At 43.0% G+C, this 26,191-nt stretch overlaps 2 protein-coding genes across 11 annotated transcripts in view; one reads left to right on the forward strand and one right to left on the reverse strand.

Moving 5' to 3' along the window:
- Nucleotides 1–1,090: 1,090 nt before the first annotated feature.
- On the forward strand, nucleotides 1,091–25,469 carry NRBF2 (nuclear receptor binding factor 2). Of its 2 annotated transcripts, XR_008577862.1 has the most exons (6): nucleotides 1,091–1,295; nucleotides 12,938–13,022; nucleotides 14,610–14,650; nucleotides 15,776–16,672; nucleotides 17,876–18,010; nucleotides 23,580–25,469. XR_008577862.1 is itself a non-coding variant. In XM_054831606.1 (4 exons), exons 1-4 carry the CDS (start codon nucleotides 1,242–1,244, stop codon nucleotides 16,490–16,492), a joined length of 897 nt encoding a protein of 298 aa, XP_054687581.1. In that variant the 5' UTR covers nucleotides 1,091–1,241; the 3' UTR covers nucleotides 16,493–17,314. The 2 variants fall into 2 exon arrangements, 1 of the variants encoding a protein (XP_054687581.1); XM_054831606.1 differs by lacking the exons at nucleotides 17,876–18,010; nucleotides 23,580–25,469 and having other exon boundaries at nucleotides 15,776–17,314.
- JMJD1C (jumonji domain containing 1C) overlaps nucleotides 25,349–26,191 on the reverse strand; it is a 167,277-nt gene continuing 166,434 nt past the window's right edge. For all 9 annotated transcript variants that reach the window (XM_054831596.1, XM_054831597.1, XM_054831595.1 and 6 more), the window contains one exon: nucleotides 25,349–26,091. In XM_054831596.1, the coding sequence (XP_054687571.1) occupies nucleotides 26,002–26,091 (90 nt within the window). In that variant the 3' untranslated portion in view covers nucleotides 25,349–26,001. The remainder of the gene's footprint in view (nucleotides 26,092–26,191) is intronic.

Below are 26,191 nucleotides of genomic sequence, written 5' to 3' on the forward strand. Positions count from 1 at the left end.
AGCAATAAAAGCTAAGAGAAAGGAGGAGGGAGAGAGGGAGGGCATCTGCTTTTTACAATGTTTGTCTTCCAGAGCAACTTCTACGTGTACTGAAGCCCTGCTTCCTGAGAAGTGCTGGACATCACCTGCTGATGAGAAGTAGAGAATAAATATTTTGTTTTTCCTTTGCTTCCATGTGTGGCCTTTTGCTTTATTAAACTGCTGTTATCTTGACCCACGAGGTTTTTTCCATCTTATTTTCTCCGCCCTCATCTTGCTGAGGAGGGGGGTGACAGAGCGGCTTTGGTGGGCAGCTGGTGTCCAGCCACGGTCAGCCCACCCCATACGGATAAGGACGATCATGACACTAAGTTAGCTCGTTAGCTTATTTGCTGTTCAGTGTCCTGCTTAGCTGATCTTTCTCAAGAAAGTTTATTTTGAATAATTAATACTGCTACCTTGTTAGCACATACATGGTGATAGGGCAATTTTAGTATCACTGTCACCTGTTTTCATATACTGCAATGAAGAGCCACAAAGAGCAAGAGCTGTCTCTTCTCCCCCTCACAGAGAGAGCTGAACCGGCCACTGTCCTGACTAGATTTGTGCCCACGGGAGCCCGTCACCTTTGCTCGTGTTGCATAATGCGCCTCAGGGCAGAACTCAACTGCAGGGCAGGAGCTGGCCCTGCACCTTTGCAATGGAAGAGACGCTTCCCGCTGTCACTCGTGGCCGTGGCTCGCCTGCGTCACCTCTCCGGTACCGGCACCGACCTTGCTGCCTAGCGCTGATGGGTGCTTTTACCTTGTGCCTCGCGGCAGCCCCACGCACCCACAGACGGATGACCTGTGCCACACGCAGCGCTGAATAAAAGGCGGGAAAAGGAAAGAAACGATGGCTGCACGGCCCATGCGACGGGTGTGCGGATGTGCCCCGCCGCCTCCCGGAGGCCGCTCACCCGGAGCGAGCCCCCTCTCCCCTCAGCGGGGCACCCGCGGGCGGGAAGACGCCCGGCTGGGCGGCGCGAGGACGGCCGTTGGAGGGGCGGGGCCAGGAGCGGCGCACGTTGCCCCGGCGATGCTGCCCGAGTCTCGCGCGAGCCGGAGGCTCTCGCGAGGCGCCGCCCGGTACGGGCCGGGCGGAAGCGGCCGCCGTGTTTACAACCCGCCGGGGCGGGGACGCGGGAGGAGGGCAGCCGGTAGCCGGACCGGGCGGTGGGGGCCGGCGGCACCGGGAGCGGCGAGCAGGCCGCCTCCGCGCCCATGTGCCCGCAGCCCCCGCCGTCCATGGAAGTGATGGAGGGGCCCCTCAACCTGGTGAGCGCGCGGCCGCGGGGTGGGGGGGAACGGGACGGGGACGTCCTGTCAGCCGATCCTGCCGCCGCTCTCGGCCCTCAGGCGGCGGCGAGCGCCCGTGGCGGGGAGAGGGTGGCACCCCTCCCCTCTTACCGGTGGGTAACCGGACGGAGAAGTGCGACTTGAACGGTACATAGGGCCCTCACCGCGTTTCTCACACCCGCACCACCACCCCCCCCACCCCCCCCCAGCACCTGTTCAGGGCTTGTGCCAGGCCCTGCCGCGGCGGCACCGGGCGCTGGCCTGTCTGGAGGGGAGCGGGGCCGAGCGGCTGTCCCGGACTTGAGGCGGCTCCTGAGGAAGCGGGGGGGGGAGGGCGCTGGGCTCGCCACAGCCCGGTCCGGTGGCCGAGAGGCGGGTGAAGCGATGGCTGGGCCGCGCTGCCCCACTGCTGTACGGGAGGTGGTGCAGGGCCCGCGGCTGGCGCGGCACACGGCGGGAGCTGGGCTGCTCCCTGCCCGGGGGCACCTGGCAGCACCGCCAGAGGAAACAGCGCAGGGGTGCGTGTAGCGGCGTGTTTAAATCTGGGGGAGTGGGGGTGTTAAGTCTGGCCCGAGTTGCAAACGCAAGGGATGAGGGAAGTTACTGAAAAAAAGCTTTAGATGACGCAGGCCACATCTACGTGACTTCAGAAAGTTTTAGAGTCTTATCAGGGCCCACTACATGCTAGGTGCCTCTTAATTTCAGAAGGTGAAATACTTTAAAAGTTTTAAATCAGTAGTTACTCTAATTAAACTAAACCTCTAAGGAACTTTAACCAAAACACAGCTGTCTGAAAAATGCATCTTTGTAAAAGCTAATCAGATTTTAAACAGCCTAAATTGGTAGGTTTCTGTCACATCAATAAGATCTAGGGTCAAGAACAGTTAATTCTCTGTTGCCTTATGGGTTTTGTCAAAGCTGTATCTTGACTATGCCTCAGAGGTGGTGATACAGAGAGCATTCTCTTAGAAAAATAGCTTTGGTCCAGCAGTCCAATTAGCCAGGAACAGCATACCAGGAATACAGCTGTAGTGCTTCCAGAATGAGTTTGATCCAGAAATTATTTAGACATTGCAATGCAAACCTTGGAGACTTGTGTCAGTTTTCAATAAACGCTTATTTGCTCCAGCTTGGTGTCAGCCCTGACAAACCCTTGCCTGCTCCATACAGAGGTAGTCAGGTATTTCTGGATTGCGCTCTCTAGTTTCAGAAAGGCTTGTAAAATTGGCATTGCAGACCACCCATGGAATTAGGGCTGACAGTGTAGCAGGAAGATGGTCTATTTAGATCTGAACCAATGGTGCAGAACCACTCTGGGTATGTCTGCATCACGCCACCTCAGACTTTTTAGTCTGTATACTGGAGGCCTGATTGGAAAAAAAAGGCACAACAACAAGTAGAAAGCTCTTGTTGATATGATGGGTTTAAAGTCAGACAAACTTGTAGCACAGTAACACAGGAGGGATAAGCTACAGCTATTTCACAAACACTGTAAAAGCCTTTTTAAAAATAGATCTAGTGCATAAGCTTCTAAGGAGAAAATTAGAATTGAATATTTACTAGTAAATGGCTGAAAGTAGCAACTTTGTGGCAGTGCAGATATCACCAGTCAGTAGTGTTTCTTACTGAGACCACCTATTAAGGATTGTAGAGGTGACAAGAATATGACTAAAGCCTGGTTGATTGTCCTCTGACCATGAAAGGAGTGTGCAGTTACCACACCTGTCTAGGACCAGGCTAACAATAAGATCAAGACAATTCTGCGTAATGGATGATACAGGAAAAAAGTTGCTTTATGTAGTTTTGTACAGAAAATTATGAAGTCACCTGTGCATGTGCCTTTTAAACAGTATCCTGAAATAAAACAAAACCCCCAAGTTTTCTTGAAACTACTGCACAATATAGTCATGGATCATCTTATATAGGAAAGTGACCTGTCTTTTCAGGTTGTGTCAAGCACCATGAAAACTTCCATGACAAGAGCTTGAATGGGTACAGAACCATAGTTAGAACATGCCTGCATTTTTTACAAGGATGTGAACAGGAGTAACTAGAGTTTTGCAGAGCTCTCCTATTCACAGTCCCTCTCCACACTTAGTTTGAGATTTGCAACAACATTCAGGGAAGCTGCCAACCCCCAATACAAGAATGCTGATTTAAGTTTTTGATACTATCCAATGTCACATATTATACTTGCTTCTCTTATAAATCTCTTCTCTTACCTAAGTCTAGCTCTTGTGGATTGGAAAAGCACAACCTTTTCCAAAGATGCCAAACCATCGGAGAGGAGGTGAAAACAAACCCCTAAACTACAAAATGGTTTTAGATACACTAATCATTAGGCTTATTTATCTGCTATCAGTGACTTAAGTACAAGACATTTTTCTTCTTGCAGTATATCATGGCTTGCTAATTTTTGTGAAATTGATTTTTCTTTAGTTACGGCTTTTCATTAGAATTTGCTATAGTTCTTGGATGGTGCTTTGTCCTGTAAAACTTGTTCATTAGGTGTGTATTTGAGCATCTAGTCTTAGTTACTGGAAACCATGGATGCTGTCCTTATTTTCCTGGGGAAGCTGATCTCAAAAAAAAAAAAAAAAAAAATCCTTAGTAGTTTTTGCATATCCTAATGTCTCCATTTCTCTGACAACATGTAGCACACCAACTGCACTTAATCACTTGTATTGGTGACTTTCAGTTTCAGTTATTGTTTATATATTTGACTATTTGCTTAGCTTTCCTAATTACAGGTGGTGTGCCATACCTTGTTGTATTCTGCTGACTTTGATTATATTCTTTTTCTACCTTCTGAAAGATATATTTCCCTCAAAATAATATTTTATCTTTATGCATCTGGATCTTAAGGCATTAAGTTATCAATGCTATTTCTTTTTCTTAAGTTTAATTACCTTTTGTTTTCTCTAAGTCACCGATTTACTTCTCTAGATGGCACTAGAAATACTGATTTGCTTTCCAGATCTGTTGGGTTTTTGTGTGGTGTGTTTTTTTAATAATCTATAATACAGTGGGTTTTGTTTAATGGAAGTTTTAATTGTTGACCTTCAAGTCTAATGACTTCAATGAGAAACATGCCTATCTTTTTAGAATCTGGGCTTTAGTTTTTCAGACCCCTTTTTTTTCCCCTTTTAAAGTGTTTTTTTTATATATATACACACACACACCCCCCTTCTGTATCATTGTTGCATGTTTAACAAATAATCATGCCAAGTCTAATCCCATCTTTCCTTCTTTTAACCTTTCTAGGACTTGTGCTACAATACTAACTGCTGATTTGATTTTTACCATTGAGTTGTCCTCAAGGTATTCATTGTATCCAGTGATACTTCATTGAGGAATAAATTGAAACAACTTTTCCCAAATCTGTTGCCATTGTCTGGGTTGTTAGAGCCATGGGAAAGTATTTTGCGGCAGCTCTGATACTTGAGCATTCATTTTGTCTCTTCCTCTTGCCCTTTTCCCTCCTTCCCTCTCCCCCCTTAGCATACTGTACGCTTTGCAGATGAGAAACATCATCTAATATTGAAAGAATGGGGTAAAGCCCTGTTCCTTATGCTTTTACTTATAAGGAAGCCAGTTCTTCAACCCTACAAATAAAATATTTAGGTTGTGCTGTGGAACTTAAGACTGGTATGGACCAAGCGCAGTCCCTGCACCTGCAGGCAACCATATAGCAGATACCTAGTCCAGCTGAACACTTGTTTCGCACATAATCCAGTGCCATAAACTAAAACATCTCTCAACATTATTTAACAGATTAAAACTTTTACTGCAAAAGCATGAAAATAAGTCTCATAAGAAAAGATGCTCTGTGGAAAAAAAAAATGCGGTAGGTGGCACAGAAAAGCTCTTAACTATAGGGCCAATTCTTACCACCATCTGGTTTATGCAAAGAATCCTGATCTCACATCCAGCAATAATTTTAACCTTAGGTATAAGAGCAAAAGCTATCAGCTGGACACCTGTGAAGATTTTCCATACTCAAGAAGCACAATAGCACACTGCTGACCAACAGAAGCTTGGAAGTAATGCAGTAAAAATGAGGCAAACAGTATCAACCTCCAGAAGAGACTAAAAAGGAATCTTGGTCCAACACCCAGACACATTGCAGCTTCTACTTTAATACCTCAGTATCTTCCTGTAGGATGTGTGCTAAGGAGCCATACCACCTCTACCTTGTGTTCTTCCTACAAGGCAATAGCACTTTGTATGGTTTATAATAAGATACAATCCAAAAAAACTGGTGAATATCTATTGCCTATAAGTTTCTTGAGGTGTAAAGGATCCAGCTTGAACAGTTGTTGTTTTGATGAAAAACAGAAAGCATGGAGCAGTGGCTGGAGTGAGAACACCACAACGAAATGTATATTGCAAGAATCTCATATAATGGAAGCTTTTAATATTAATGTTGTAAGACATTGGTAGCAACCATTCCGGTGCAAGCCGATCAGTGGTCTACTTGAAGAAATGGTTTAGAAGTGAGGTGGATACTATATCCACACAAGGGCAAAACAACAAGCAAAATAAATATGCAATATGGAAGAGTAGGAGGAGAAAATAGAAAGCATCTACAAAGGTTGACTAGAGTCCAAAGGATTTAAACCACACAGGCCAAGGTGTTTGAGACTTAATGCCAGCCTGCACCTCATTTTCATTGGAAAAACAGGAATATTATGTTAATCTATAGAAACATTTACTGAATCCAGTTTGGTTTCTTTGATTTTTTTTTTTTTTAATCTTAACCTGAAAGCTGCTATACTTGCTCTTCCAATCTAAAATAAAATTTAAAAGGCAGATGTACTCTCTTCTGAACTCAAAGAATACCTAAATTACCTAAAGCTTTTAGGTAATAAAAGTGGAAGTATCATTATATAGACATGTCTGATACAAAGTCTGATTTTACTACAGTGGTGGAAGCCTTGTCTTGGTTTTTCCAGTAACAACATGATCTATATGGGGCCACTCACTTCAGCCAAGGGAAACGTAAGGTGTAAACCCACAGAGGCAGCAGCATATCTGTATGAGTAAAGCAGTTGCAGGTATGGAGATGATGCATCAGATACTCAGCTGAATACCCAGTAATAGCCTCCTTGTAAAAGCTCAACAATGCTGTATTCAGTCATGTTACTACTATTAAACCACAACACAAAACTGTTCCATGTTCTACATATAACAACTTTCAGTAGCTTCTAGTCAAGAACATAATTAGCTAAGCTATGGGTGGTTGACAGAAGCACTATTTCCTCACTGCTGTTTGGGTACCTACCAGCAGGGCCTTTCTGCTGCATCACCTGGCATTATGCGCATATCATTGAGCCATGCAGTTCAGCTCTGAGTAAGCGTGCCTAACAGTTTAAAGACCCAAATGAGGCCATCTCATAGAGCCCTGGGGAGGCAGCAGTTTGAAGTTGTGGCTGAAGCCTTTCTGCCCCACTTGTTTGAAATTGTTCCTCCTGGAATAGTCTGTTTACTGGACCATTTGTTGTGATGATTGAGTTATCCCTATTGAGGAGTAGCTCAGTTGCTGTAACAGCTTGAGCCATGCTGTTTAGGGTTACGTATAAGAGCCCAGATTGGTTTTGTGTATTATCAAGGCAGTGGGACTGTTCTCATTTAGCTCATAACCTCCAGGTAGGAAGACTTGTGTAGTACCAGCTGCAGCACTGTACACGGGGACAGGAAAAGCATTACCAAAGCTTTTGGAGAACTGTAGGTATATGGAATGGCCCTGACAAGCAAGTTGAAGCATTTAGTGCTTTTATCATACTAAATAGATAAAACAGAAAAGAATTAGGTTAATTTGACTATGCATTAGGTAAAAGGATACCACACCTTAATGAAGTTGCAGGTGATCCAGAAAAGAGCTGCAGCTATGCCTGTATGGGGTTTTGAAGACTCCACCTAACCTGAGCAGTGTGAATGTGAGTTGGTTTCATTCCAGATCTCTTAATTGCATTTGCATGGTGAGGAACACAGACTAACCATTTTATCTTAAATTTGGAATAGGTTGGGAACACACGTGTAGTCAGTTAGAGCTATTCAGTGAATTAATGTTGGTTGGCTAAACAACTGGATGCTTGTCTGCCCATCTATTTAAATTCTAATACTATTGCTTACAAGCAAGTTGAACTTCAGCATCTTTACAGTTCAATACAAAGTGAGTGAGGAGTCTGTTAATATTGAGACTACATTCTCATGAGTTTCACATACTTGTTTTGCTCTATAGTCATACTAACCTGTAATTTACAGTTGAGTCATTGTTCTGTCAACCTTGCTAAGTACAGGCTTTCAAAGACAGAAAATTGAGCTAATGTGGCTAGTGGTATTGGTTGAGCAGCCATAATGGGTTCTGTCATTTTTTTTGCTCCTCCTTCAGTCAACTCTATCTTTCTCTACAGAACAGAAGGAATACTTTTAAGAGGGCTTGCTTCTGTCGATAAAGCTACACATTACCATTTCTTTAGGCTTAATGGCAAATATATTCCTATTATTCAACATAAGTTACAGTACAACTATTTATTATTATTTTCACTTTTAGTGTAACTGCCTGTAAATACAAGCGTTTTCCATAGTTATCCTGAGTTTTATTCATCGTGATTGCACTTTTTTAATTTTTTAAAAAAATGGATGGCTGTAGTTTATTCTTGGACCTCTCAGGTCAAGTTTTCCACTCGTATTCTCTCTTCATTCCATTTTTCAATGCATATGCACACATATGCATTCAAACCTTTCTAACTTCACTATTTCCTGGTAAGCATGGGTTTGAAAGAGACCTCTGCGTGCGAGTAGCACTGCCAGCGTGTTGGTGGGGTAGGAGGAACAGTGGTGCACCACCTCATCCCACCCTTTGTAGCCTGCTGCTGTAAACATCCACGCGGAAGAGATACTTAGCGCTCTTTTGTACAACACGGAGGCAATGCAATGTGGACTTTCTGACTCTTCCTTTCTCCCAAATACATTCTTAGAAAAACAGCCCTGTAAAACCTTAAGGAAACAAATTCCCAAATAGATCCCTCATTTCTCAAAAAAATACCTTCATCTTTGCTTTCAGCAGTAAGAGAGCATCGGTATTGAGCCTTTGTGGCAAAGATTACTGGTATCCACAGTCCATAGCATAAAATAGATGATGTTACCAGCAAACAGTGGTTTCACTTAAGATATTTACAAACTGTTATATTAGACAGAACTTCTTTGCAGTTAGCTTTCCTCAGGCCCCATCATTTTAGTAGCTGGATTTTCCTGCCTTCATTTGTAACTTCATTAGTAAGACAGACACTGTAATCTGTGCTTCATAATCCTATTAAAATATATCAATTTCTAGAGAGTGCCTTACAATGACCAGAGAAGGCTGTAAGCTTAACACGTTGTGCAAGGCTTTGTCCAGTGAAGAGCTGTCCCCATTAGGCGAACAAAGGAAAACAAAACATACACAAGGCTAGCTATCTCAGCTACAGGAGAACTGTTACAAATTACTGCTCTTAGGAGAGGGTAGCAGATTTACCCTATTTGAAAATGGGTAGTACTACATCTATCTTTTAAAAATATTGTAGGATTGAGCAGGTTTTTTCCTGTTATTCCTTGTTCTCTAATAGCTAGCCGTCAACTGGAATCATAGGGGAAAAGCAGCAGCCTTTTTTTGTTTTTCACCCCCAGCCTAAGCTGGGATCATATGGTGGTAATCCTTTAAGTTGTAATGGTGCACAGTCTCTAGAAAGAAAAGTAACTTTTTATTTGAGGGAGCAGCAAAAACTCTGGCAAGTGGGCCTTATGGCTTCATTTCTCGCGGCCCACAGTCACATTATTGTCTAGTTTCTATTGGGGAAAAAAAAAAGTTGGGTGTTAATTTTTGGGCTGCTAAAGAAAGCTCTAGGCAAAGAAGAGACCTGCATTGCTGCTTTACAGCATCGTTTGATTATTTTTTGATTCTGTTGCTCAGAGATTACATAGGCAATGATTTGGGTTAGTTGGGTGGAGAACCAAATAGGACCATTTCTTTGGAATAGCAGTACAAATTTACAAATGCAGGCATCATCATCCCTTAACATCTCACTACAGCTGGAAAGTTTGAGGAAAGCTGTCTTGCTTACCTGCTTCTGCAGTTGATCCAGAGTGGTTGAGATGACACAATAAGACACACACAAATTCCTTAAGAAACAAATATGTTGGAGCAACTTGAGGAAGCTTTTTAGCTTGGTCATCCATTGCTCACACCTGCTTCCTGTTAGGAGAGTCAAGTTGTTACACCTGTCCATTTGCCTACTGGGAATTCCTGTTCGTCTGGATTGGGAGGGACATCTGGAAGTAGTTGTCGAACTGCTTCCCCCCTTCAATTCCATAGCTTGTTAAAAAATTATAATTATTATTACACCACATCCTACATTTATTTCCAGCACTGCAACTGGAAGAGGAAGGAGAAGTCATATATATATATAAACCCACTGCAGTTATGCAGCAGCTGTTTCTGTAATCATCACAGCAGCAGGACCAAAGTCAAAGCAATCCTCCTTGAATCTGTTGAGAACCAGTGTAGCAGCTCCAGAATTGTTGGTGTAAAAACCTTCCTCTAGCATGACATCAGACCAGGGATAAACTTGAGAGCCATTTTTTTCACTTTATGATATAGGACCAATTCTCCTATTCCCAGGTTTATAGTGGGATACAGGCTACTCTGAGTTCAAAATACATTTGCTAACAACGGTTGGGTGCTGTGTCGCTAAGCATAACTGAGCACTAAGAATAAATCAGCAGACTAGACAAGATGTAGAAGCTTATCCGTGATATGTGGCTATTAAGCATGCAAGTACTTCTGTTGCAGCTTCATCACTTGCTGCTAGGAAACAGCTCCACTAATTTCTTCAAATTGCCGGTGATGACTAATCTACCAAGAAAATGGGAGAAATTCCTTGGTCCTTGCACAATCAACTAATTGGAACAAACACTTACAGGGTGGAATAAATGAGTAAATAGTTCCTTGTCAAACTGGCAGGAAAGCGTACAAAATGAGGAATTCCTCCCCCATGACTGACTGTAAAACACCTAGCTTTCTCACATGTGCTGAAACATTGATTTTTAATTTTTTTTTTTCTCCCCTGGGGTTCCTCTTGTTTCCATTGGGGAATTCTGCTGCTCTGCATCAGAGTAAAATGGCCTGACATCTATATATTTTGATGTAACAGGAAGAAAGACATTTTTACCTTGTAATCAGAAAAAAACTAGCTTTTCTTTTTGCTAGCATCTCTGGACTGTTGTTTTCCTAATTTTATTCATGGTCTAGCCCAACTTCTTCAGACTCCCTTCAGCTTCACTGGGAGTTAATTGAGAATGGAAATAATTTAATTGCTTAATCAAATAACAACTGACTGTCCTCAGATGTTCTGCATGTGCTTAAGTGATTTGAGTAAGATCATGCTCCAGTAGTTTAAAACATATGAAAATAACCTTTGAAAGCAATCAGACTCAAATTCTTACATGTAGAAACTAATAAATGGAACCAGGCCCTTGGCTTCCTGAATTGCTCTCTTAACTCTTCTGTCTCTAGCTACCCTGTTTCCTCTTTCCCTGGCTTTTTTTAGACCTGCCCATGCAGTTTGCAAAAGTAGTTGTATCAATACTAATTTATTGAAAAATTGTTTTGCAAGGAGCTAGCTCAGGTGGTTTTATGTCCATGACACAGCTAATCTGTTACTGGATGAGCTGCCATGAATAACCGAGGAGATGGCACTATATGAGCTGATCCTGTTTGTTCATTCCTGTGGGAAATAAGTTTATCTTTCTAGCATATGTCATTTGTAGGAGTCTATAGAAAAAGGCCATAAAATAGATGATTTTCCAATAGAAAAACACTTCCTCTTCTGAGATTATTTAACCTCAGGGCAGGAGAAACAGGGAATGCTGACAATGCTATGAGGATTGAATGAAGACAAGGAAAAAGAATATAACTGAAATATTCATTGTGGAGAATTGAGGGGGTTTGGTGTTGTTTTTTTTAGAACACTCCAATCAGTTTTAGAAAAGCCAAGTATCTAAATGCAGTGATATAACTGCTAGGGATTGCCTAAGAACAGCTGTTGCCCAAAAGATTGTTTTCTGTAGAAGTCATTCTCTTCTGTGGCATCAGAGCTGCTAAAATTCTGGTAGAAAATTGAATTTACTGTAACACTGTAGGTGATATGTCAATTTGGAGGACAAAGATGACAAAGAGATTGATTTGCATTTTGGAACTTATTTTTTAAATGGATGTTAGTATAAGTATCATGTTAGTCCTGATAGAATCAAGTTACCGTCCTGTTTGGATTATCTGACCTTCAATGGTTCTTCCAAGACTGCAGGAGACAGAGAAAAGTGTAATTCCATAAGGCCTCCAGGGAACCAGCTGTTCTAGCATCTTAGGATATGGACAAATGCTCTCATTTTTATGTTGATCCTGGAACATGCTTGAAGTGCATCAGTGACTTAAATTCATCAAACATCTGAAGGCTGATATGTTTTATGCATTTATTTGGGTGAAGGGAGGGAATAAGTAATTTGTATGGGTCAGAGACAGAATTAGAGAGGCAGATTTCAGGCTTTCAGCTCTGTTTCCCCTACAGGTTCAGTCAGTATAGATTTGGTAAAGGCTGTCTTGAGAAACAGTGATCTTACAAAACAAAGGAAGAGGCAAACACTTTGTTTCAGATTCCTAAGTGTCTTGTATTGTTTCACAGTCGGGGCTGGTACTTGATGTCTGTTTACTTCAAACTCAACATGTAGTAAAGCAGTCAGGAGTAGTCTGTGAAACTGGCAAGTTACCGTGCCATTTAGTGGTTGTAGCCTTTCATATTACATAGCTTGTCTTGGAGAAAGGACCATAAAATTCATGTCTTGTAGTAATGACAAAAAGACTTGCTTTCATGAATGTTGCAGTGCTGGTTATACAATGCTGTTTCTCACTGAGCATATGCAAATACTTGCATCAATTGCTTGCTTTCAGCAACATCCTTAGTCTACCCTAGTGGTTTACATTAGTGGCTTACAAGTGCTAGTACAGACTTAACTGTTGTACAGCAAACAAGTGACTTTGATGTCTTTAACTATGGCTGTGCTGCTTCCATTAATTGGTGTAAGCTGCAAACAAAAAAAGATCTTTTGCAGTTTCTTCACCTAAGAGGCAAAGTCTCTTGGGTGTGGGGCAGCAGAAAATGTCAAACCAGCTGTAAGCTGTAACATAATTCAAATATCTTGCACTCTGCCAGATAAATTGGTCCTGAATTGGTCCTGAACTTATAACTTCTCATAGCTTCTTATGACTTTACTGGTCTTTTTACACAATTACAATGAGTGCCTGCCTGTAAAGGAGAACATGTACTTTCTGAGGAACAGTTTGAAAAGGATTTTGTTGTGTACATACCATCTTTGCTGCATCAACAAACTTCAGTTCTTACCTGTACAGTGCAGATTATTGTAAGGTAGTATTAAAAAAGAAATTAAATTATAAAGCTTGGAAGGGAATAGGAGCCTAAAAGCTCGAGAATTGGAATCAGTACAGTTTCTTAGATGTACTGGTTACTTTTAAAACAAGTATAACTATTTGTTGGTTAACCCTGTAATGCTCTTTTTATTTTAAGGCACACCAGCAGAGCAGAAAAGCAGACCGTTTGTTGGCAGCAGGAAAATATGAAGAAGCAATTTCTTGTCACAAAAAAGCTGCTGGTGAGTAGGTATTTCTCACATTCCAGCTCTTAAAATCAGTTTTTAGATTTGCATGCTTCGTGTAAGTAGAATATCTGGTTACTTGCAAAATATTCCTTTTATTCTTAGAATGTGAATCTGTTTTTCAGTCCAGATCAAGCACCCTTTTGGAAACTTTTTCTCTAATATGAGTAGCTAAAGCCAGACGTTTCCAAAGTTGTTTTGATTGGGGGTGGTTATCACTGTGAAGGCAGTTCTTGACTCAAGATGAAGCCAACACCTTGTGCCACGCACAAACTGCAGTTGGGGACACGCTGTAAGCCAGTTTTGCTTTACACTTTGTATTTTCCTCACTGCTTTCATAGCTGAAGTCACCTGCTTTCTCTCTAGATAAAGGGAATACTTAGACAAATGTTCGCTTACAAAACTTTACTTACTTCCCTTTCCTAATGTCTGGATCAAGACATCTAAGAACAGGTGACGAGTTCAGCTTTCCCAGAACTGAAGCAAAACAGCAGATTGTATGGCAGGCCTTGACACTGTAATTGACAGCCTCTCCTAAGTGAGACTTTGGGCATTTACCTGTCCATTCAACTAGTCACGCTTAATTATTTGTGCTGGAGTCTGTCAGCTGGCTGACAGTGCGGCAACTGCTTGGCAGAAGAAGAAAGAGGAGGTCTTAATTGATGGAACAAGTAGGACATTTCCAGTGACAGAGCTTGTGTGGAGACAAAATAAGTGGCTACTCCGAACATCATAACCTAGATACCAGGCATTGTCACTTTCTATTCATAAATACTAGAAAACCCCATAAAATGAGAAACTGATAGTTTCTTGGTGTTTATGAATACTCAGAGCAACGAGGGATAGCAGTTAAATTCTAATGTGCAGAGTTTTCTCTTTAGTTACCCTCACTTCATATACCAAGACAAAACACAGAAATGCATTGAATGTTTACTGCTTTTCCTCATCTGATGAGGCTATGCCATTATCTCACATCCTTCCAAATTTGGTTAAGAATTTCTTATATCTTGTCATTTTCAGCACTAGCAAGATATGCTCAAAGTCTAAAGTGCTGGTCTTACTGTAAGCCAGCACCTTTTCTGGTTTGGAGGGGAAGTTCATGAAAAGAGTGGGGAACTACGGACTCTACCTCTTCATCAAGAATATAGTTAAAAAGCATGACTTCGTAATGCTGGTGTGCCATGGGCGAGAGGATTTTACTTACCACATTTTGTCTGACAATGCTTGTATGTTAAGCCTGGTCCTTAGCTGTGTTTCTTCCCTTCACGGGAAAGTTGTTCTTCTGGAACTTTCTGGAAATAGCTACTGTCCTCCTCTGAAAAAAAAGTTGGAACAACCTGAGCCAACAGGATGCCAGGGCAAGGGTGTAGCATGTATTACATGATCTTACAGTAATTTTTCCAGACTTTTGAAAAACAGCAGGTGTTTCCAGCCACTGTAACTTGGTAAATACTTTGCCTCTGGACTACTGCTTTTAAGTGGGGATTCAGAACATGGAAGGTCTGAAGCCCTTTCTCAGCTTTTATGAAAACATTCAGGTTTTGTAACCCTGTCCTAAGTGTTTATCAATTTTCTCTCCTGCAGCATACCTTACAGACGCTATGAAGCTGACCCAGTCAGAGCAGGTGAGTGCAGCAGATGCCAGAATCAGCCATAGCTCTGTTGTGTACCTGTGTGTCATATTGTGCCCTGACTGATCGTACCCCTCTTGGGCATTAGCCTCTGCATAGTTTTCTGAACCCATGGCAACTGCAGCAGGAGTTTTAGAAATGCAGTGACGCTAGTCTTCCTTGAGAGTTTTTCCAAGTTTACCTGGAGTGGGGACGAGAACTACTAACCCAGCCAAGGGTTCTCCAACAATGGTTTCTAGTCTGCAAGGCATCTTCAAGTAGGTGATAAACCTAGTTTCATATTTAACTTCTGCTGTGAGGCACTTAGGCTGTTTTGCTGAGACACAAAGCTGAGTATCTCATCTACAGTCTGTAATTTTGGTTTTATTCATCCTAACTGGGGGATCTCCAGAACAACCTTTCCTTACTCATTGCAGAAATCTATCTGTGAATGTAGTTGTATAGTCTGCTCAGCACTTTTCCAACAGCAGGCTTTGAGTTTAGCCAATATTATCAAAGCAAATAACCCTTGGAGATCAGACATCTGTCTGTCCTCCAAAGGGTCATTCTTGTTGAAAAAATGGTAACCTCTTACCTAGGTGGTTCCTGTGAGTTGTTAACCCCCATGCCAACCCCATCATTAAATATGGGAACATATCTGGCCTTGGAGCACTTCTCTGCTTAGTGTTGAGTGTTATCAATATGTGTACACAGATACCATCACAGAAGCATACAAATGGTTTGTATTACGTAGCTGTGCATGCAAGTCAATCCCTTCCTTCTTGGTGTTTGTCATAGGTCAGTTAAACTCCTGATGCCTCTGCTCAGAGGTACTGTAGCCTGGTCAGTGACTTAAAAACAAAAAAAACAACCAAACACAAAGACGAAAAGTTAACTCGCTCCTTCACGACAGCAGTAGTTACACTGAATTTGGGTGACATATGTGAATCTGTTGCATTGTACAAGCAGAGAGCACTTCTTGTTGGATTAGTATCTGAATAACAAAAGCTCCTCCCCTTCCCTCGGGCATGCTGTGATGCTGTTTATGTAAATACTTACATATATGTAACTTTACTTGTGTGAATATTCAGGTGGGACTGGGGATCACTGATTAAATCATTTAATCTTGTTCTTACTCAGGCTCAGCTATCACTGGAACTACAAAGGGATAGTCACATGAAACAGTTACTGCTCATCCAGGAGAGATGGAAAAGGGCAAAGAGGGAGGAAAAGCTGAAAGCCCAGCAGAATGCTGACAAGGAAATAGCCGCACATCTTCAGACTTCTTATAAGCCATCTGCTGAAGACTCTGATGATCAAAACCTATTGGTTCCTGTTACTCAGAAATACAGCCCTTCCACGGAGAAGCATGCACAAGATATTCCGGGTGTCTTTGACAGGGACCCGGATACACTGTTATTTCTGCTTCAGAAGAAAAAGGAGCCAGTGGAAGCCTGTATTGGGAGTAAAGCTCCAAAAGATGACAAAACAATAATAGAAGAGCAGGCAACCAAAATTGCAGATTTGAAACAGCACATAGAATTTCTTGTGGCTGAAAATGAGAGATTAAGGAGAGAGAATAAGCAGTTAAAAGCCGAAAGAGCTAGACTCCAAAAATCTCCAGTAGACAAGGAGTTGGATGTAGATGCTGACTTTGTCGAGAAGTCAGAGTTGTGGGGTCTGCAGCAACACTCAGAAACTGCTTCTTCAGCTGCAACTTGGCAGAAGTTTGCAACAAGTGCTGGGAAGGCAAAGGACATTCCAATACCCAGCCTTCCCCCTCTGGACATCCCGTCCCCTGAACTCCCTCTGCTGGAACTCTCCGAAGATATACTGAAAGGACTGATGAATAGCTAAAAACCAGGAAAAAGTGTTCAGTGTAGTTACCCCAAGTCAAGAAAAGGGAAAACCACCAAGACAACGGTGATCTGAGGGCAGAAACATCTAACACAATCCTACTGTTGGAGAAAAGGCATTAAAGCAACTTTGTTACTGTGAAATACACATCATATCTGATCTACTTCATAAAAGTTAAAGGTACCATAATTGGTGTAAGATGGCAAGCTCTTTAGTCTTTCTCCCAATGTTTCAAACCAAATGACTGCCTGGAGAATGTTTCAAGTAACACAATCCTTCAGGGTTTTAAAGTATGCTATATGTAATAGTTATCTATAATGCCATAAATGATGGTGCAGAACCTAACTGTTATGGTTGCCAGTTGGCTACCACTTCATATTGAAAAATGCTTTCTAGCATGAATTTAAACTGTGCATTTCATTATGCATAACTTTGTTAATTCAGATACAGTGCAATTTATACACCTCCTAGATGGATTTATGTGCCACGTTCTATACTCCTGACCATGTTAACCTCAAGTCAGGAGAGATTTTAATTTCCATTCTATGAAGGAACCAACTTACTAGTTCTGTTGATGAGTTTTTTTGGGTTATCTGTTTACATAACTAATCAGGGTGCATCGAATCTAGCTATTGGTTTCTGTATAAAGTGACATTGTTTAAAAAAGAAAAATCTATACTTAAGAAAAAATACCCTTTTTGTTTTCAGTGATGCATGAATGGAAGTAATTCTAGCTGGCAGTATTTGATTGAAAAACAAATTGTTTACAGCTTAACCTGATTCAAAAAGGATATGAAAATAAAAACCAAGGTGTTTTGACACTAACTGTGTGTTAAATCTCTACAAATGTTGCAGGGTATAAAAAACAAATTAAGATTTATACTAACAGCGTTAGTACACACATACAGCTGAACTTCTGTGTTCATCATTCAGCAAATATGGGAAAGTGGGGATGAATTCCAAGGGCCTGGCCTATACGTGAAGTGACTTGGCTGCTAGCTGCCTTCTAACACCTACGGAGCGCTGCAGTGGCAGAGGAAGCAGCACTATGGTTTTGCTCGGGGACAGGCTGCCCAGAGCTGAACGGACTGTGCTGCGAGAGCTGTGCACACCCATTCAGGGATTTGGTTTGTGAGGAGGGCAGTGCAGCCCTCCTCACGCTCAGCCCTGCCCCAGAGAGTTAGCCAGCGCTGCGCCTGCACTAGAGTGTTACCTGAACCCAGGCTTTCCCAGGGGGTGTTGCAGTGTGTAGTGGAGGCATTAGTTAACTGTAGCTGTTACTGATTAATGAAAAGTATTAAGTGTTGCAAGCTACCTCATTTTAAGTTATTCTTGTTCTGTTACAAGGTGAGCTTGCTTTCTAAGGGTACCTTTTTCTTCCAGAATAGACTTGGAAGTGCAACAAGAACACCTTACCGCTGTGCAAATTCTCCCCTTACCTCTGTATACCTGGTGTCTCCTGTGCTTCCTTGAAGGAGAGTAGGGACTGGAGGCTAGGAAAAGCCTATGGAAACAAAGGTAAGAGAAGTTCATTAGAGGAGGTCCCCTGTGCTGAATTGTAACAGGAAACTAATCTTGCTGGGGAAAAAAAAAAGTTATTTTTCAGTTGGAGCAGTTTAGCATGTGGCCCCAAGAGAACAGCTGTGATGAGGTAACCTGTTCCAGGTCAGCCCCAGCTCACTGCTCCCACAAAAGGACAAGTTACATTCTCCACTGTCACGTGCCTGGCTGGTACAGCTAACAAGGTAGTGGAGCATAGTGTTTCTATTCATGTAAGGAAGGCAAAAAAAAATGGTATGCGCTCACAAGAAGGAAATAAAATTATTTAAGCAACTAGCTCATGTCACCGCCACGGATGATAGCCCAGGGCTGTTATCTACAGACAGACATGTTACCTGTCTCTGTGAACAGCAGCTATAGGAGAAGGAAGCAATTTTTAGCCTGGGTACCTCTACTGAAGAGTCTGGATTTTTCAAAGGGGGGGAGGGGTAGGGGAATTGCAAGCTCTACCTTCTGTTTTTAAAAACTAAACTGTCCCTTCATGTATAGCTGCGTAAACAAAACATATCCGAAGGAAGCTGCTTCTCTGTAGGAAGATAGCCAAGTAGGGGCAAAACTCCACACTGCTACTTGTGAAAGCGTTGTTAAAACTTTTCTTTCCCCTGCAGTGCAAATGTTTGTTTGTTCTTGCAGTCTGCCTACTCAACACGACTGCTGCTGAAATCAAACTCCGAGCAGCATGGCTTAGCACAAGAGTTTTCCACTCCCGTGAGTGATGCAGAAAGGAGAATGGGTGCCACGTTCTCTTTAATAGGCGAGGAGCACTGAGGTGCAGTATAAGCACTGCTAGCGTTACTGCTTATGTCACACAAGCCCCGTGAAGGTGATGTGGAAAGCGGAGTATTTCTGTGTAATACAGAGCCCATCCTAGAGCTGGAGCAGGCGATACCAGCTAAAGAGTCCGATCACCGCCTAGTGAACAACACACGTGCGCCTGCTGAAAGGAGATCCTAGCAGTGCCAGCCTCTTTCCCTCCCTCCCTCCCTCCCTCCCACACCGCAGCACGGTCAGCCAGGCATGAAGCCTGCACAAAAACAGGCATGTGGGAGCAGGGAGGGTCACCCCTTTCACCAGCAGCACGGGGTGTTTCTAAAACATCCTACAGCTGAGAAGCCATTGAATAACGACTTTGCCTTATACAATTCTTTACATTTCAAGGAAAAGCTACGTTATTATGAAATCAGATTAAATGTTTTAATTTTTTCAAGTAAGGAATTCTTCAGTCTGAATTCAGAGCTAAGCAATTACACAGCCCATTTAAAGAAAGGCTGCATAGGGAATACTCACCACTAGAGGACAAGTTTTATAGATATATAGTGATAAATCTAAGGAAATTCTTCTCCAATGTCTGTCAGCAATTAGTTCACACCCCACCAATTTAAAACTGGTTTAAATGCTCATTGCTTTTCAGCTTGTTTGAGTTCTACCATCGTGACATGACAAACACCTGGGTTAGTTGCCATTATTTATGCACCTCTTCCACGCTGCCTTCCTCCCACCGATAGCGATGCATTTCCTTCTCTCCCCTCCACCAGACGGAGGGACCAGCGCTGTGGGTAGCGGAGCAGCCGCCGCAGGAGGCCCGGGCCCCTGCCCTGCCGCCGCTCCGCCCCGCCCCGGCGGGCCCGCAGCCGGTTGCCGCTTGCTGGATGGAGCCTTTGGCTGCCACCGACCGCCACCTGGTGGAACCCCCGCGCCCTGCTCGGCTCCTGCTGCAACGCGGAGCCTCCCTTCCGCTGTCTTGCTCTTGCCATCGTCGTGTTAACCGGCTTGTTCCCCAGGCCTTTCAAGAATAAGGAAAAGGCGCAGTGTCTGAATACAGAAAGTAAGCAATTTTGCATGAACTAGAGCAGTAAGTTATCAGCAGTCACACAGCGTGTAACCAAAGCCTGGCACAGCATGTGCAAAGATTCCCATGGGCGGTGAGTCTGATCTATATTGTTTTATGCTAGACAGAACTAAAAACGTCTGTGGTCCGTTATTTCAAAGTGTCCCACCAAGAACCAATTTTAAACATGTGTCCAGACACTGACTTCTATTCATAGACTTTGCTTTACCACAGCAACCGCTCTTGTCTTGGAACACAGAAATATTATCTCTGTTGAATACAGCCAACATATGCTTTGCAAAAAGAAATTGTAATTGCCAAACCTCTGGCTGCATCTCCACAGGAGGAGAAACCAAAGAAAGGTAGCTGGGAAGCAACATGGGGTCTCCTGAGAAGAAAATTTGCAGACTGCACCACCAGTTGCTACTCACAATGACAGCTAAACCCAAAATATAGAAGTGTTGGGGTTTGCATTTTGGTTTCATATAAAGGGAAAAGAGGATCTTGTGACCTCTTCCTCTAAGAGCATTTCCATTTTCAGGAGCTCTGGCCTTGAACTCCTTCCTACTCTCCTGTCAGCAGCAGCTCTTTAGCCACCTGCAATTCCTGTTGCCCTGCTTTCAGTGGTGGGGACTGCATCTCGGCTCCCTTTCCCACGAAAGGTTAGACCTGATGGTCTTTTGTGGTCTCTTCCAACCTGGGCTGTTGTGTGGTTCTGTGAAAGCAGGCTAGCGAAACAGATGGAGGAAAGCCAGTACAGTCACAACAGCTGATAAAATCCCTTACTGAACTGGACTAAAAACACAGTAAAAACCGAAATCAATCAGTCAAACTGTTCAAAAGTCATCTGAGTGGTAGCGTGGCTACCACAAATCAGGTGTAGGCTGGACAGTATTTGCCAGACCTTTCTGCCTGAGTACGTGGCCTGTGGAGTTCAACTGTATAAAAAAGTAGTTCATTGCTCCCTAAAGACTCAGAGCTATGGCAATCTTCCCCCCCCCGCCCCTCTCCTTTCTCTCCCATGTTTGTTTTATCAGAAGTAGCCTAAACTTACCCAGGCTTTTTGTCTTGTAATCATTTGAAGGGTTCCCTCAGGCCCATTTGCTGCGGGAGTTAAGGTATTATTGAGATCAAACAATATGAAATCTTTAGAGCTGTGAAAATACAGGATTTCCTGCCTCAGAGCTACTAAACGCAACTCTTTAATTCCACTAAGGAAGCACAGAGGTACGATAAAACCACATGCCCAGGGACTGGAAAAAGAAAGAGGCATCTGTGTCAAGAATATATTGTGTTGGTAGGGTTGGAAGGTACCAGAAATGTTCACTTTGAAACATAACAATAAAAATCCTACGGTCTACCACTTAGCTTTAGAAGGACCCATGTTTAAAACACAACTGTTTGCTCGCAACACATCAGGTAAAACATCTTCAATTTGCTGTGAGGCAACATTTTCCTACTAGCTATATATAGATCGTAACTTCCTTTTCAAAACCTACGAGGACAAATGAAAAAAGTACAGAGGTTAGTTTGTGTGTGCTGCTAATGCACAACGCTACAGATCATTTGCTCCTTGGTCAGAGTTTCCTAGGTTGCCCTGCTGAGATGGAAAGAAAGGGACTGCACCGGAGGAGCCCCCACGCCACCGAGCGCTCCCCTGCCCTCCTAGGGCACACGTATCATGGGAACACAAAGGCAGAGAAGGAAAAGCGGGACTCCTGCGAACAAAGCCCAAGTCAAAAGGTGGAAAGCAGGAGCACAGCAGAGAGCTGACACCAAGGCAGAGCTGGGGCTTAGGAGGGGAAAGCACAGCAAAGCCTTAGTCAGGGAGCCTCAACAGGGAGAGGCAGCTCGTCCAGCGCGGATGTGGGGGAGAGCACAAACATCCTGCACGGGAAAGCAGCAGAACAGGGCGATGGTGGCTGTGGAAGGAGGAAGGAAGGGAAATTCCCAGTTATGGGCGCGGGGTGGGGAAGGCTGTCAGCTGCAAGAGCAGGAGAGGGCTTGACAGGATGTCACGGGAGAGGGTACGAACAAAATTACCACCTACCGAAAAGGTCAGAGAGCATGAGAATGTAGTGCTGATCAGATGGGGGTTCAGTTTACACACACAGATCTGAGCAATTTCCGTGAAGCTGAAGAGTAGAATAAATAGATTTTAAAATCGGACTGTTACAACCCTCTACGTCTGACCCGCATAACAGGGACCCCGGTTTCACTGCTGGCAATTTCAGCAATCCAGTAACTTCTTTTTCTGCAAAACCATATACACAGCCAGCCAGCCATGCTGAAATGCTTCAGGTCATAGCAGCCGTGCTTTATTCTTTGCTAATTACTTACTCTCTGTTAGTTACCTCTGCAGTTACAATAGGAAGAAAACTGCTGTGGTCATTCACTGTATGGCAGTGCAGTGGATGGGGATACGGAGCTGGAAAGGGGGGAGGGAAGGAGGGAGGGGGCGGAGAGCGGAGCTTGCAGTTTTGATGACTTTGAGACGTGAGCTTTCAAAGGACAGAAAGAGAGGAAGAGTTTGATGGAGAGCACAGCAGGTCAAGGCAGAGCTTGGTCTCAATAGGAAGGTGGCAAAGGATGACACGGTACTTCATATCCTTGTTCTAGGGGTTGAGTGTTCCTGCACTCACACAGCTTCAGCTGATCTCATCGAATACTTTTGGCTATATTAAAATAATTGAGATTGTAGACCAGAAAAACCTCCTAAAGAGTCTTCAGAGAAGAAAGATGAGAAAAACATGCCCAGTAACACCTCGCAGAACATGGAAAGGGTCGAGAGGGAAAAACTAACCTGAACACGAAATACTTCCCCACACCCCCTTGTCTAGTCTCGGGCACGGGCAATGGAAAGCTCAGGTCGTACCAGCAGCGAGCACAACGCCAGCCTGGCTTCCTGCTCTGATTTCCTGTAGGGGAGCGGGGAGCTCTGCTTCAACGTGACGGAGCCAGAAATCATGGTAGTGAATGAGCTGAATTTGGTACACACTAAGTACTTAAAAACCCCAGAATTTTTGGCCTCTTTTAGTGGTATTTGGAATAACTGCTACCTTTAACAACCCCTTGTGGTCTGCTAATGCGTGCAGCATGTGACTTGCAGTCTTTTTGAGCTGATGACAATAAAGGCTTTACAGCACTCCCTGTTGCACTAAGCTTGTGCCACGTTTTCCTTGTTCACTCACTTTTGGCTTCTTCACCTCCCATTAGTTACTGGGAAACACTGTCATTGTTGTGGGCAGGTTATGAGGCTGTCCCTTCCCATTCCCAAATTCCAAATTCCCAATTCCCAAAGCGATTTGCAAAATGCATCAGATCATGTTTTTACGCATTGCAAATCCATCGGAAATACCCATTAACCACAAAATTTTAAACCTATGCATCTGGTGTAACTACCGTATCAATTTACTATAGATAAACTACTAAACAAATCAAGTGGATAGTTAAACTCTATAGTGACTAGAGTGCAATCCTATTTATCCAGTTCAAACTAAAATTGATACATTTATCTTTCTACAAAAGCAGCGAGGATGTACTTACCCCAGCACCTGTGCAGCGTGCCATGCAACACTGCAGCTTGAGCCCATCAGCATTCCTTCTCCAAAATGAGACCTTTGGTCTTAAAATCCTGTCAATCTCTCAGGCTTTTCTTTGGGAGGATTCTGGCTGCTTCACCATCCATTTCACCCACAGGTTTTTGCAGATGAACAACTTTGTCACACACTTAAGGATTCATCAGCAAAGGTGGCAGGAAAAAGGTCACAAAGGAAGAATGTTAATAGGAAGAACTTGGAAACACGAACCAGCCTCTGTTCAGCGACCCCTTCGGTGACCACCTGAGGAGGAGGCAAGAACTTCTTCAACCTCACAGGCACAGGTGGGGATCCCTCCCCAGGTCTGTGAATGCTGCGGGGTGACGGGGCGGCTGTCAGTGCCCCCCAGGGGCCCACTGGTCGCTACCAGAGCTCAGACCTAGAAGCACTGGGTGCTGCCAGCTGCGCAGCCACCCACAGCAAAGCACCACAACGCCTTTGAGAAGAGGCAGAGCAGGAAGCCCCAGGCTTTGGCCAGGACAGACCCAGCAATGGGACACTTTCCGATGGTAACCCAGGGGAAACCAACCCATCCCCTTCAATTTGACTACCAAGACGCACCAGCACAAGGAGCGAGCTGTGGCGACAGCCCACGACCGAGGCCCGAACAGCCGCTCTTTGTGTAGAAAGAGCCTGAGGGGGGGATACTGCCATCTGCAGCAGGAATGCAGATTTCAACAGCCCCAAGAAATATCACAAATGTTAACAGTTCCTCATCAAAACTCAACTTGGGGGGAATATTTACACTTAAAATTCACTCATTTACATACGCTGAACTTTAGGGGGAAAAAAAGTATACATGACTAAAGCCCACTTGCCATTAAGCAAACGTACATTGGCAGGTTTTGCACCTTGAGGCCACGCTCTAGTTGTGCGCTACACGCATCGTATAGGAAGACATGGCTTGTAACTGGGTACGAAGTCGAGAATCCACTGCCAAAGCACAGGAACATTAACCCCTACAGATTTCTTTGTGACTTCAAACAAATTCCAAGTTTTCAGACCAAGTAAATAAAGAACTTCACTGCTGGAACTAGAAGCGCTTTCATGTCTTAAGATAATTTATACACTTTTTTGTGTGTGTGACCCAAACCCAGGTCAGACTTGGTCAGATTGGGAGCAGTTAGCAGGAGTTACTATCCCCTTTTGGAGGTGTCACAAGCTAGCTAACAGCTGCACCTAACATTTAATATAAAAAACTTCATGTTTTAATAGTTTTAGTAGTTTAAATCCATGTACACTTTAACTTTTCAAATTAACTCCTAGACCTGGAATTCTGCTCCACTAATATTTATCATTATTAAATAAAAATAGATACAAGTCTTTTTCCTTTTTTTTTTTTTTAAACATCCATTATTCTGCTGTATTACTTAATTGTAAAAAGCCACGATGCTACAACAAAATGTTCTACAGAAATTCCTTTCCCCCTTCACCCAGAGTAAGTGTTTGGATTATTAAAGACAGAACACAAGTGACATTGGAATTGATTCTTCAGGAGAGGCTCTTTCTGGCTGAGCCATCCCAGCCGTACTCCCGCGCTTCCCCTCGCAGTTTTGTCTCAAACCCGGAGAGGGCAGAGTGGTGCGCAGGAATCACAGCAGAACACGCCAGGCATTCCCGTGGGAGATGCGTCTCCCTTACTGCCAACGGCTTCGGCCGTCACACACGGCCACAAATGTAAAAAAACCGAAGACGATGAGACGACGTTTGATAAAGTCATTTTAATGGAAAATGTAAAACCCCTTTCAACTTCAATGTACAAAGCATGTGTAACACTTGCACTTTTAACAAATTAAAGCAAGCCAATGTTTTAAAAAAATACATCATTGAATGTATATATGTATATATTTACATAGCATATTAAGTTTAATATTTAGCTTTAAAAGTTCACATAAATTTTACCAAAATGAGACAATTTTTAAATAAATTACACCTTTTGAAAACGTTTAATTGTACACTGAATAGCTTCAATAAAATACTGAAGTGTCTGTATTTAATATCTACTTTATATACTTTATATTTTACAAAGTTTACAATTATTTGGCAGTAATTTTCAGATTATGACATGACTGCTGTGCGGACTCAGCAAGATCCCAAATGCAGGCAATAGCTGGTGTTTTGTGTCCTACTCTCACAGTAACTGTCTCAATGTAGTGAAAAATATCTGAATTATTTTAGCAAACTGTACAAGTCACATTTACATTTGATCAACAATATAGCATAGAATTTTGTGGTTTTCTTCCAAAAATAAATACATCATCTTAAATCTTTGACATTTCACAAACTTCATGTACATTATAATACAGGACAGCAGAATGCTGCTTAATTGTTTGCAAGTCTAACATGTAATCACAGTGGCTGTGATATGAAGCTCTACCGTTGCAGTGTCATTAACAAGTAAATGCGATGACTATGTTTTCTTGGCACTGATGGTTTGTGAAGCTTAAATTAGTGTGCATACTGTTCATAGATTAGAAAAAATAACCTTCATTTGATGTTAACACAAAAAAAGCAGAGCGTGCTTAGTTTTCATCCATATCTTCCATTTCACCTTCATGAATCTTCAAAGCTCTCACCATTTCTTTAACTGCATGATACAAGATATTTTTAACCTGCAAGAACATCAGACACAGTTTAGTAAGGCCTACGACTAAGGAACTCTTGAAAGCAACTGTCTTTAGGACCAAGCCCTTAGACTAATGGACGGGGGAA

The sequence above is a fragment of the Grus americana genome, chromosome 7 (assembly GCF_028858705.1).
Source record: "Grus americana isolate bGruAme1 chromosome 7, bGruAme1.mat, whole genome shotgun sequence".
Classification (NCBI taxonomy): Eukaryota; Metazoa; Chordata; class Aves; order Gruiformes; family Gruidae; genus Grus; species Grus americana.

What these genes read in the sequence shown, in the direction of transcription:
- NRBF2 (XM_054831606.1), top strand. Translation starts at nt 1,242, where the DNA reads ATGTGCCCGCAGCCCCCGCCGTCCATGGAAGTGATGGAGGGGCCCCTC. An exon ending in TTGTCACAAAAAAGCTGCTG is followed by an intron (nt 13,023 to 14,609) that starts GTGAGTAGGTAT and finishes TCTCTCCTGCAG; the next exon opens with CATACCTTACAGACGCTATG. An exon ending in AGCTGACCCAGTCAGAGCAG is followed by an intron (nt 14,651 to 15,775) that starts GTGAGTGCAGCA and finishes GTTCTTACTCAG; the next exon opens with GCTCAGCTATCACTGGAACT.